The sequence below is a fragment of the Aegilops tauschii genome, chromosome 2 (genome assembly GCF_002575655.3).
Source record: "Aegilops tauschii subsp. strangulata cultivar AL8/78 chromosome 2, Aet v6.0, whole genome shotgun sequence".
Taxonomy (NCBI): domain Eukaryota; kingdom Viridiplantae; phylum Streptophyta; class Magnoliopsida; order Poales; family Poaceae; genus Aegilops; species Aegilops tauschii.
The window spans coordinates 114940620-114953777 of NC_053036.3; the positions used below are offsets into that span (position 1 = coordinate 114940620).

Genomic DNA, 13158 nt, shown 5'->3' on the forward strand with positions numbered 1-13158 from the left:
GTTTTGCACGTGCAGAATACTCGGGTTAAACTTGACGAGCCTAGCATATGTAGATCGGCAGGTTTTCTCTTACCTGCTGACCACGCTGCCACGCGAGATGGCCATCCAAGTGGCAACCTGCCACACCGCAACTGAGCCGTGGAACACCATGCAAGGATGCTTGCTTCGCATACCCGCCCGCAGACTGTCTACATCAGGATTGAAGTTGCGAAACTCCAGAAGGGCAACTCCACGGTCGCTGAATACGTTGGTAAGGTCAGAACAGTTTGTGATGAACTAGTTGCTTTAGGAAAAAAAGGTGGATGAGGAAGATATTGTCTCTCACATCCTCGCTGGACTCGATGAGGAGTTCGATCCTGTGTTGTCTGCCTTGTGCTCCCTGGTCGTGCCCATTGGGGTCCCGGAGTTGTACTCGCAGCTCCTGAGCTTTGAGACTCGTATGAATCTTCATGGAGAGTCCTCTTAGTCGTCTGCGAACGTGGTGGCACGTGAGCGCTTCAACAAGCTGAACGGCGGCGGCGGCAGTGATCGCAGCTGCAACTTCCCCAACAAACAGGGCGGCGGTGATCACAACCACAACTTCTCCAAGCAGCCAAATAGCGGCAACGCCGGGAACTACAACAAACAATCCCTCTGCTAAGCCACCATGTCAGATCTGTGGCAAGCTTGGACATCCAGCATGGTAGTGCTGGAAGAGATATGACTCCTCCTATCAGGGAGGGGAAGAACAGCGCTCGGCGAACATGGTGGCCCCCAGTATGGAGTCGATACCAACTGGTATCTTGGTAGCGGCGCGACATGTCACATTATAGGAGATACAGAGAAGCTGACAGTTCGAGACCGCTACACTGAAAATGAGCAAACCCACACATCTAGTGGACCAGGTATGACAATTGCTCACATTGGTCAATCTCATATACATACCCCCGAACGTGATCTTGTCCTTAAAATCATCCTTCATGTTCTCGAATCTGATAAAAGTATAATCTATGTCAGTCATTTTTCTGTTGACAATAACTCTTTCGCGAAATTCATCCCTATTCTTGGTTAAGAATCGGGCAACGAAGAGAATCCTTCTTCGCGGCAAGGGTAGGCGAGGCCTACACCCTGTGAAACGCCTGGAATAAGACGCAAAGAAGTATGTGCTCACTGTCGTTACTCCATCCTCGGATAGATGGCACCGGTGTCTAGGGCATCCTTCATCTATTATTGTTAGAAAAATAATTAGCCAGAATAAGCTTCCATGTGTTAGTTTGTCCAATAATAAACTTGCTTGGGGCACTTGTCAAAAGGGCAAGAGCCACCAGTTACCTTATCCAAAATCTATAAGTGAATCCAAGTTTCCTTTGGAACTTATCTTCTCTGATATGTGGGGACCAACTGTTGAATCAGTAGGTAGAAAGAAATACTATTTAAACTTCATAGATGATTTCAGTAAGTTTTACATGGATCTACCTAATCAAACATAACTCAGAAGTTTTTCACAAATTCATGACTTTCAAAATCTTGTTGAACGACAATTTAGTCGAAAAATTCTTGTTCTCCAAATAGATTGGGGACGAGAATATGAGAAGTTAAATTCCCTTTTCACTAAAATAGGAATATCCCATCAAGTTTCGTGCTCCCATGCACATCAACAGAATGGGTCAGCCGAACACAAGCACGTCATATAGTTGAAGTTGGGCTTTCCCTTCTTGCTCAAGCTTGCATGCCTCTCAAATTTTGGATGAGGCTTTTATTCAACAACCTATCTTATTAATAGATTGCCTAGAAAAGTTATCAAATTTGATACTCCTCTTGAAAAATCATGTCATGAAAAACCCAATTATTCATCTCTTTGAATTTTTGGGTGTGCTTGCTGGCCCAACTTGAGCCCATACAATGCACACAAACTTCAATTTCGTTCTAAGCGATGTGCATTCCTTGGTTACAGTAACTTACATAAAGGCTTCAAGTGCCTTTCTACCGGGTGTGTTTACATCTCTGAATTACACCCAAATGTCGGTGCTCCCCTACAGGCTGAAATTCTAATTTTATCTCCAGAGCTGTTGAATCCAATAGATCACAGGGGCAATGCATGTGTTGATCAATTGGCTAATAGTCATAGCACTGATTCTGATAAAAATGGGGAAAATTGTTGTTTCCGGTCATGATTTTATGCAGAAACAACATACGTTGCTTGGTTCTACAGACACATGACACAAGGCGGTGGCAGGAGCCGATCCCAAGCGATTTGGCGCAGACGCGTCAACTGTAGTGGGTATCCCTAGGAGGATTCTCCTGGCACGGGCGCTGCAGGTAGCCCTTCCGCGCACAACACGCGGCCAGAAACAGGCACACGGCCGGGTGGGCCCGGCTCACCCTTGTCTTCACACGGCGACAGCCGGCCCGAGTCGGCTGGGTGCGGGACATCTCATGTGCGGTGCCATCATGAGGCCGGCAGCCCGTCTCATCATGGGCCGCCCTCACCTGACTCCGGGCATCTGATCCAAGGCGGATCGACTGCGCTGGCACCAAGGGAGATTCGCCTGACGTGTCGGTACGAGGATGCGGATCCTCTGTGGCTCCTGCTAGATCTGTTGTGGTCATAGGAGGCGGATCTTCTGTGGGTGATTCTTCAGGCGATGTTATTTCTACACAAGTGATTCCTTCACAACAAGGTATCTTCAAACCAGTAGTTCCCAAAGATGGGATAGTTAGGTATAAGAAAAAATTTAAATTCGCAAATTTCGCTGCCACTTGTGAGCCACAAAATTTGGCAGAAGCCTTAAATGATAGAAATTGGAAGAATGCCATGAATATTGAGTATGATGCTCTAATGAGAAACCAAACATGGCATCTAGGGTCACCTAAGCAAGGGAGGAACATCATAGATTGTAAGTGGGTATATAAAATTAAAAAGAAAGCTGATGGCACAATAGATAGATACAAGGCTAGATTAGTAGCTAAAGGACTCAAACAATGACATGACATTGATTATGAGGACACTTTCAGTCTAGTAATGAAAGCTGCTACTATTAGAATTGTTTTGTTTGTTGTTGTCTCCAGGGGATGGAATCTTCGCCAGCTGGATGTATAGAATGCGTTCTTACATGGCGTTCTTGAGGAAGAGGTCTATATGAAACAACCACCATGATTTGAGGATGGCTCTAAACCACATCATGTGTGCAGGTTGGACAAATCCTAGTATGGCCTTGATGTAGCTTGAACTATGTCGGTATTTCCCCAAAGAGGAAGGGATGATGCAGCACAACAACGCTAGGTATTTCCCTTAGTTATGAAACCAAGGTATCAATCCAGTAGGAGAACCAAGAAACACTATGTAAACGGTACCTGCACACAAAGAACAAATACTTGCAACCCGACGCGTAAGAGGGGTTGTCAATGCCTCCACGGTAAAAAGATAGATAGATTTGTGGTAGATTGGATAATAAGCTCTCGACAAAACGCGAAATAAAATAAATAATAAAAAGTGCAGCAAGGTATTTTGGGGTTTTTGGAATAATAGATCTGAACACAAAAGCAAATAAAAATAGATCTCAGAGCAAATATGATAAAGAATAGACCCGAGGGTCGTAGATTTCACTAGTGGCTTCTCTCGAGAAAATAGCATACGGTGGGTAAACAAATTATTGTTGGGCAATTGATAGAAGATCGAATAATTATGATGATATCCAGGCAATGATCATTATATAGGCATCACGTCCAAGATTAGTAGACTGACTCCTGCCTGCATCTACTACTATTACTCCACACATCGACTGCTATCCAGCATGCATCTAGTGTATTAAGTTCATGGAGAAACGGAGTAATGCAATAAGAATGATGACATGATGTAGGATAGATCTATTCATGTAGGAATAGCCCCCATCTTGTTATCCTTAATAGCAACGATACATGTGTGTCTTGCTGCCCTTCTGTCACTGGGAAAGAACACCACATGATCGAACCCATCACAAAGCACATCTTCCCATGGCAAGAAAAATCGATCTAGTTGGCCTAACTAAACCAAAGATTCGAAGAACAAATACGAGGCTATAAGTAATCATGCATATAAGAGATCAAAGAAAACTCAAATAACTTTTATGGATATAGATCTGATCATAAAGTTAAAGTTCATCGGATCCCAATGAACACACCGCAAAAAAGAGTTACATCAAATAGATCTCCAGAAGACCATTGTATTGAGAATCAAAATAGAGAGAGAGAGGAAGCCATCTAGCTACTGCCTACGGACCCGTAGGTCTTTGATGAACTACTCACGCATCATCAGAGAGGCACCAATGAGGATGATGAACCCCTCCGAGATGGTGTCTAGATTGGATCTCATGGTTCTGAAACTTGTGGCGGCTGGAATTGTGTTTCGTTGAGTCCCCTAGGGTTTCTGGAATATTTGGGTATTTATAGGGCGAAGAGGCGGTGTGGGAGGTCACCGAGGGGGGCACAACCCCCCTGGGCACGCCCTGGTGGGTTGTGCCCACCTCGGGGCTTCCCTCTGGTACTTCTTTGGCCCATGTTGCGTCTTCTGGTTTTGAAAAAATCTTCAAAAAGTTTCGCGGCGTTTGGACTCCGTTTGGTGCTGATATTCTACAAAGTAAAAAACAAGCAAAAAAACAGCAACTGGAACTGGGCACTATGTCAATAGGTTAGTCCCAAAAAATGATATAAAGTTGCTATAAAATGATTGTAAAATATCCAAGAATGATAATACAACAGCATGGAACATCCAAAAATTATAGATACATTGGAGACGTTTCAGGCCTAAAACAGGCACCCATGGCTTGGTACTCAAGGGTGAGTTCAAAATTACAATAAATCAGTTTTCGACCCTCATGGGGAGACACCTATATGTTCTTCTTCAAGAAAGGGAAGGTGATCATATTTATGTTAATTTATGTTGATGATATAATTGCTAGTTCTTCACTAGAAGGCACCTCAACATTGTTAAAGAATCTGAAAATGAATTTGCAATCAAAGACTTAGGAGAGTTGCATTACTTTTGAGGTTAAAGGATTGCATGATGGTATTTTGTTAACTCAAGAGAAGTATGCCAAAGATATACCGAGGCGTGTAGGAATGAAAAAATTTAAACCTTCCAGTACACCTATGTCAACCACTGAAAAACTATCATTCCATGAAGGGGAATTACTAAGTCCATAAGAAGGAACAAAATATAGTAGCACAGTTGGTGCACTTCAGTATTTAACATTGACAAGACCAGATATATCACTCTCTCTTAATAAGATTTGTCAGTTTTTGCATGCTCCTACTTCTGTTCATTGGACTGCTGTAAAATGGATACTTGGGTATATCCAAGGAAGTGCTGGAACTGGTCTGACTATATGTAAGTCTCCTTTGACAACATTAAGTGCCTTTTCTGATGTAGGATGTCCCGATGACAGGAAATCTACTAGATGTTTTGCTGTGTTCTTTGGTTCGAATCTTATATCATGGAATGTAAAGAAACAAGTAACAGTCTCACGCTCTAGCACTGAAACAGAATACAAGTCTTTGGTGAATGCAACTACTGAGGTAATGTGGGTAGAAACACTTCTTGATGAGTTGGGTGTTGAAAGACCACGCGTGTCATATTTATGGTGTGTTGGAGCAACATATCTATCTGCAAATCCTCTACTTCATGCAAGGACAAAGCACATAGAAATTGATTTTCATTTTGTTCGTGAAAGAGTTGCACAAAAACTCTTGGAGATAAAGTTTATTCCAACCAAGTTGTAGATGGATTTACTAAACTATTACAAGTTCGACAGCTTCAAGTGTTTAAGAACAATCTGAACCTTGAAATGTTAAGATTGAAGGAGGATGTTAAACGATAGGTTTAGTAGTGGACTTGTATGTACAGAATATGTGTATGCATGAGGTGTATCAGGCAAGGTTGTTAGCAAGCCTATCCTTATCTTGTATAGCTTGGACTAGGGGTAAATACTTCAACAACATGCCTATCACCGCATGTACCTTGTCATATATATTAACACGAACGCGTCCCTGATGCGATCATCAAACGCTTCACACCTTTTCTCTCACACAGAGGAAAATCATCAAAGATAGTATTAATAACCATCAAAGAGGCTCTAAGCATAAGTTCCTTACCAGACACACAACAAAAGAGTTAGGGGTAGAAGTTGAAAATGGGTTACCTTACATATACCTTTTCATAGTAAGGTCAGTCGCTTGAGCAATCACTTTATCCATATCGCACAACTGGGTGCACCGACAAAGCTGAATGTTGTCCACAACTCCACAATCATCAAGTGCATAAGGGGGGAAATAGAAAGCCTTAAACATACATTCTTTTTAAGGGACTGAACCAAGTAACCAGGGGATTAAGTAGAAAATAAGGGCCAGACTCAATTTCCATGACATGAGGTAAAGGAGGCCAATCGTTCACACTCAGTCTAAGATAACATATAAAAGTGCATCTTAATCCCCATTAGGTTTTGGTGATTATGAAAAAAATTAAGAGGACAAATGTTTTATCAAGTCTTTCAGGAACTTGGTCCATATTGGTGAGTGGAACATCATTGGTGAGTGTTAGTTTTTGTGCTAACAAATGGTTGGCCATTTGAGCTCAGAGTATGTAATTTATAGGGTTTTAGTGGATCAAAGATTCATGTTGAGTTTAAGGGCAACCGCACTATCAATAGGAACACGTAAAAATTAACTACTATTGATCTCTATCTGAAGATCATAAACCAAATCCCCAAGCTTTTCACTCCTTCCACTCAATTTCTCAAGTTTTCAGCTTCGTTGGCAGTTCAGAGTATTTCCTAACCCTACCGGCTTTGTGAGGAACGAGTGTTTCTGCTGAGCGAACGAAGTTCACTAAGTTTTCTTTGGATGCCAAGATTTTTCTCGTGCACCGTGGAGATTTTTCTGCAGTACCATGGAGTTGTGTTCTTTTGATACCATCTCTATTCGCTCTAGCACCTCCAAGTCTAACTATTTCCTACACTTCTGTGAACCCCTCATTTTGCTTCAGCCCATCAACTCAGTATAGGTTTGATACTTCTGAGCTTTCTATCTTCCGATACCTCTGGGTATTTGTTTCTTTGAGAGTCTTACTAGACAACCAGGTACCTCCAAGTACCGCACACTTCCATGAACATTTTGTTTCCCACCTAACCACTCAAACTTTGAACATGTCTACTAGTACGTACCATGAACACTCAGCTAGTTAATTTTTTTCAAGTGTAACAGTAAGTTTTCCACTTTATGTAGAAATAGAATGCCACAACTCTTGAGTGGGTGGCCCAATTTGAGAATGTTTTCATGGCGGAAAATTGAGAATTTGATGGCCAAGCTCCTCCCTTTCTTGAACCCATCCTTTGTACTCCACCTCTTTTTGCTTCAAGAATATGTTTGTGTGTGTGTGTGAGAGAGAGGGGGAGAGATCATATGGGTTCTTGAGAGAGTTGATTGAAGATCTTCTCAGGACCTCATGCAATTGACTTTGCTTTTCCTTTTAGTTTTTGAGGATGTGCACCCCCTAGACGATTAGGAGTCAGTTGAGAGCATTCAAGGTTGTGATGAAATCAAGAGTTTGTACAAGGCTCGATGGGCACCTTCTTCATGCAATATTAACTCTGAGTGAGACTTTGACCTTAGTGGTATCATGCTCCTTGTGGGATTTTAGTTGGAGACACTATCAAGACCTTTGTGGTCTTAAGACTTTGTGTCCGAACATCCACCAATGAGGAGTAGGATAGGAATCTTGGAAACATCATCATGTCAACTGTATTTTCTATCTCTTTTCCCTTAGTCCTACATTTCTTGCAAGTTTACCTTCCAAATTCATACTTTGTTGTAGACATGTTTGAGTAGGTTCACCTAAGAAACCAAGTACAAAAGCTTATTACTTGCCAACTAAAAATTGAGGATATAATTTTTTTATATGACTATTCATCTCTTCACCTCTTGTCCATAACAGTCGGTCCTACAAAATCATAGGTTATCACTCTGATACCCACAAGTGCAGGGGGTGGAGGCAATCTTCATCAAAAATATTTTACCCTGATATGTATTTTACACGACGGGAGAGAGAAAAACTTGATACGATTTTATTAGTTGAGGCATGAATGTGAAACACACCTATAACGAAAATTTATTTGATATAATTTGTTAGTAGTGGTTATGATTGAGTATTGATACTGGTAATAGGTCCAGAAAAGTAAAGAAAAGTGGCTGTTACCTGGTGGTGGTCGAGAAATAAGTAATAAACAAGAGCAAAAAAATAATTAAAATGGCACACATAAGTACCTCCTTTTGTTCATCCCTCACCTCTGGGCATTATCCAGTAGATTATAGAACACCACAAACAATGGGGCGTATGCCTAACAACCGACTTTACCCTGCCTTTGTATGTGTCAGTATTGGGATGTTACATGGATGATATCACTCCTATGGTAATGCATACTTTGATGAATATCTAAGCTTTTTTGTACATACATATGTTCGTGTGAGGAGAGCTAGCTAGAAGAGATCCTGGTCTATACCTTCACTAAATCAAAAGGTATGAAAATTGATTCCCCTTTCGATCCCTTGAGCATCTTATTACTCTTGGATTTTATGGAGAACCCTAGATAATTGAGGGTCGCCCTGAGATTCCGAGTTGTGGACTTGTGTTGTAGAAAAGTGTGTGAGGGTTTCAAGTTCGGACGAAGAACTACTGCTAGTGAAGAGAGATCGAACATTTGTTGTCCGGGGCTCTCGGAGATCTGAGAGAGACATTCGTTTTCATGAAGGTGTTCGTTCGTCTCCTTCTCTCCGATAGAGATTAGCAACCCCACCCTCCCCGCGCCAATAAGAGTGAACTTCGGACTACAAATTTATCTCCGACACTTATTTCGTCTCCCAAGCTTTACTATGTGCTATTACTTTGTTGCTAGTTTTACTATTTGTAGCTTGCTTGCGTGTGTTAGCTCATCATCTAGTGTGTAACATTTTTTGAAAAATTAAACAATTTCATGATTAATTCCATAAAAAACATAAATAAAGCAACTATTAGCACATAAATCTCCATCATGCTAGATGAATTAAACGGCATGGACAACAACATCACGCACGTAGCAGCCATAATTAAAGAGTGGATCAGATCTCGTCACTCATACTGATCAAGAAGTCGTCGTGGCTAGTGCAGAAGTTTTTTTTTCTGAAACCAGCTCTTGCTGGTTTTCATTGATTTAGCAGAGGGAGAAGTTACAAAGGGTGATCAAGTGATCAAAGTCTCAGAGATACATGCATCCAAGCTAGATGCTTGGCTGCCCTACCCGACACTAAGTTTGATATCTCATGTTCCGTCCCCGAAGGGGCTCTCAACGCATTTTGCTCCTGCAAGCCTCCATTGCTCGAGGTCCCTTCTGCATGCGTCTATGATGTTTCTTGCGCAGGCTTGCTTTCCTCTGAAAACGCAGTCATTTTGCTCCATCCAGATATGCCAGGTGATAAGAGCCACCATCGACTTGATGCCTTTTCTGCTTGTGGGGGTGGAGGAGCTGATGATCTTCTGGATTCTCGTCATGGTGGAGTCAGCTGGCGGCCACGAGGCGTGGTTTAGAGCGTCACACCCTCCCCATCTGGCTGTGCTGCTCCAAACCTGGAGCGAGATCAGGCACTCCCAGAACAGATGCACCGACGTTTCTAGGTTTCGCCTACAGAGTTGGCTGAAGTAGCTGTTTTCCGACCCCCCCCCCTCCTTGACAGTCCGTCGTTGCACCATAGGCGGTCCAAATGCAGTAGCCAGAGGAACATTTTGATCTTGCCCGGTGCCCAGATCTTCCAGATCATCGCTCGGAACTCGCTTGGCCTTGCGCTCTCGAACTGGGCATTGTAGGCCGTCCTTGCGGTGTACTGCCCTGAGCTGCCCAGCGTCCATCTGATGCTATCCACGGTGCCTTCCTGGATGGTGATCCGAGCCTGCCTTATGGCTCGAGCCAGCTGCACAATCTGTGGCAAAATGTCGTCGAAGCTACCATGCCTGAGGTCAAGGAGCCATCTGTCTTCATGCAGTGCTTCGCTAACCGATCTGTTCTTGCGTCTCGAGCATGCAAAGACCGTGGGGTAGGCCTGCCGGAGCGGCCGGCCATCGAGCCACGGGCAGGACCAAAAGGAGGCTGTCTGGCCATCACCGATGGTCACCACCGTGGACGCTGCAAAGAGGGCATGGTCCGCAGCATCGCATGGGGTGCCGGTACCAACCTAGGGCCTGGATGGGTCGGCCCAGCTGAGCCAAAACCAACGGAGGCGCAGTGCTCGGGCGAAGGCTGAGAGATCATGGATGCATAGTCCTCCCCTGGCCTCCGGCGTGGTCACCATCCTCCATGCAACCTTGCACTTGCCGCCGCTGATCTCCTTGTCATGCGCCCACAAGAAGCGTCGCCTGACTTTGTCGATCTCCTTGAAGAACTTCTTTGGAGCACGCAGCACTGATAGGGCAAATGTTGGCATGGCTGAGAGAACGCATCTCACGAGGACTCCGCGCCCCGCCAGCGGAAGAAGACGGCCCTTCCATCCCGCAAGCCTGGCCCTGATCCTGTCGAGGATGAACTGCAGGTGGACTAGCCTAGTTCTACCGGTCGTTAGGGGGAGCCCCAGGTACTTGATTGGAAGAGAAGCTGTTGCACCTCCAAAACCCTGCAGAACATGATTCAGGTCGATATCGGAGCAACTAATGGGCACCGCAGAGGATTTGGCGAGGTTGACGCGCAGGCCGGTGGCATCGCCAAAACTAGCTAGAATTTGCAGCAGTCTATCTACCTCCCGCCGGACGGGGTTGACGAAGATCACGGCATCGTCGGCGTAGAGACTTGTTCTCATCCTTGCTGCCGAACCAGGGATTGGCGAGAGAGCGCCGAGCGCGTGGCCGCCTCCAGAAGCCGGTGCAGCGGGTCGATGCAGAGGATGAAGAGCAGCAAGGATAGTGGGTCCCCCTGCCGGAGCCCCCTCAGATGATCGATGCGGTTGCCAGGGATACCGTTGATCAGGCACGACGAGGACGAGGACGAGAGCAGCAGGGTGATCCAGTCACGCCAGCGCGCGGGGAAGCCCAACTGGCACATGAGCTCGATGATGTATTCCTAGGAAACGATGTCAAAAGCTCTTGCGATGTCAAGTTTCAGTAGCAGTGTCAGGGTTTTGGCGTGGTGCAGTGATCTGATGGTGTTTTGGACATAGAGGTAGCTGTCATGGATGCACTTTTTCTTCTGGAATGCCGTCTGCACCGGCGAGATGATCTTGCTGATTACAGCAGCCAGGCGCATAGACTGTACTTTGGAGATCAGCTTCCCGATGGAGTGCACCAGGCTTATAGGCCGGAAATCTCCCATGGATGCAGCACCGTCTTTCTTTCGGATGAGGGCGATCATGACTGTGTTGAGGTCTGCAAAACTGCCGTCCGCAATTCGATAGAAGTGATGGAAGATGGCCATTATATCATTCTTGATCACACTCCAGCAGGATCTGAAGAATGTCCCCGAAAAACCGTCAGGTCCCGGTGCTTTCTCTGCCGGAGATGCTACGATCACTGCCCAGACCTCAGCCTCAGAGAATGGGTTGTCAAATCCCTCGTTGCTGACAAAGGGGAGGTGCAGCCCTTCCTAGTTTATAGTGCTAGCTCTGCTGATCCTGGTGCCAAGCAGGTTGCTGAAGTGCTGGTGTGCAGCCGCTGCCTTGTCTTCATGAGAGACATCAGTGATTGTATCGGCCTACAGAGAGTGAATGTAGTTTTTACGCCTCTTGGAGTTGATCTTAGCCTGAAAAATGCTGTTTTTGCGTCTCCCGCTCGCAGCCATGAGATTCTGGACGCCTTTCGCTTCCTGGCACGCTCAATTGCTGCCAGCCCGAGCAGCCTTTGCTTCAGTTGTCGGCGTAGCTGAAATTCTGTTGGAGTTAAGCTTCTTCGCTCTTGCGCCACGTCAAGCCGCAGCATTACCTCGCACGCCAGGTGGAACTGAGCTTTTGCATCACTGAAGAGAGTGCGAGCCCAAATCTTCAGGTCAGCAGCAGTTCTTCTCATCTTGACCTTGAGCCGTGTGATCGGGTATTCGTGGTTTACTGGCCGCTGCCATGCTCGCTGCACGGCCTCCTGAAAGTGCGGGAAACGGGGCCAGAAAGATTCAAACTTGAAGATTGGCCTTTTGCGCGGGGCAGCTGAGTTGGCAAGGACAGGGGGGCAGTGGTCGGAGTAGGCTGTGGATGCAGCGAGGAGCATGTGTGCTGGGAACAGAGCCTCCCGCTCGGTGTTGCAGAAAACCTTGTCAATGCTGACCATGGTTGGATCTTGGCACTCGCTAGTCCAAGTAAACCTCCTATTCTTGCACTTGATTTCTCTGAGATGCGCTCTGTCTAGTGCCGCTCTAAATCTTCCCATAAGTCTTCGGTTCAGGTTCAGATTGTTCTTGTCCCTGGCCTCGTAGATGACATTGAAGTCACCGTTGATCATCCATGGCTCTCCCATCGGAGGTGCTGCTCGCACCATCTCGGCCAGGAAATCTTCCTTTCTTGTATCATCAGTTGGCCCATACACTGTGGTTAGCCAGAAGCTGTCGTCGCCCTGTGTTTTCGAAACCTTTGCCGTGATCGAATAGCAGCCGATCGCGTGAGTGTCCACACACACTACATTCTTGTTCCAAAGGATCACTGCTCCTCCCCTTGTCCCTATGGCAGGCAGCACCGCGCAGCCCTCAAGGGCCAAGCCGCCAATGTCGCATACATACGCTTGTGTCCATGTTTCCAGCTTCGTCTCCTGGAGGCAGAGGATTGTTGCTCGATGTGCCTCTGCCACTTCTCTTACTGCAGATCTTTTAGCTGGGGCGTTTAGGCCTCTAACACTCCAGCTCATGATGGTGCAATTGTTGTTATTCATGGAACACAGAAAAATTCTCCGCCAGCAAACATAATTCTATTGAAGGAAGCAACTGATTACACTTGCCGCAATACAAGGGGGCACCGGAGACCACCAGTAGGCCCCATAATTCTCCGGTGCAAGCCGATCCACTAATCCCTAGCACTAACAGTCTGCCGGAAGGGCCGACAGATACTAACATGAACCCTTAGTCGTGCTGGCTTAAGGCCAGCTGCTGACGAAGACTACTACTACAAAGCCTACTGCGAGGCCAAAGAAATTGAAGTACTAACATAAGTAAC

The 13158-nt window shown here is 45.5% G+C and overlaps 1 protein-coding gene and 1 non-coding gene across 2 annotated transcripts; one reads left to right on the top strand and one right to left on the bottom strand.

Annotated features, from left to right (window-relative positions):
* The first annotated feature begins 295 nt into the window (after positions 1-295).
* Positions 296-434, top strand: LOC120975128 (small nucleolar RNA Z247). Its single transcript, XR_005770964.1, has one exon. It is a non-coding gene; the product is annotated as a small nucleolar RNA Z247 (small nucleolar RNA).
* An 11180-nt stretch (positions 435-11614) lies between these two features.
* Positions 11615-12853, bottom strand: LOC141040802 (uncharacterized). Its single transcript, XM_073506922.1, has one exon. The coding sequence runs from the start codon at positions 12851-12853 to the stop codon at positions 11615-11617; it is 1239 nt and encodes a 412-aa protein (XP_073363023.1).
* Positions 12854-13158: the final 305 nt, after the last annotated feature.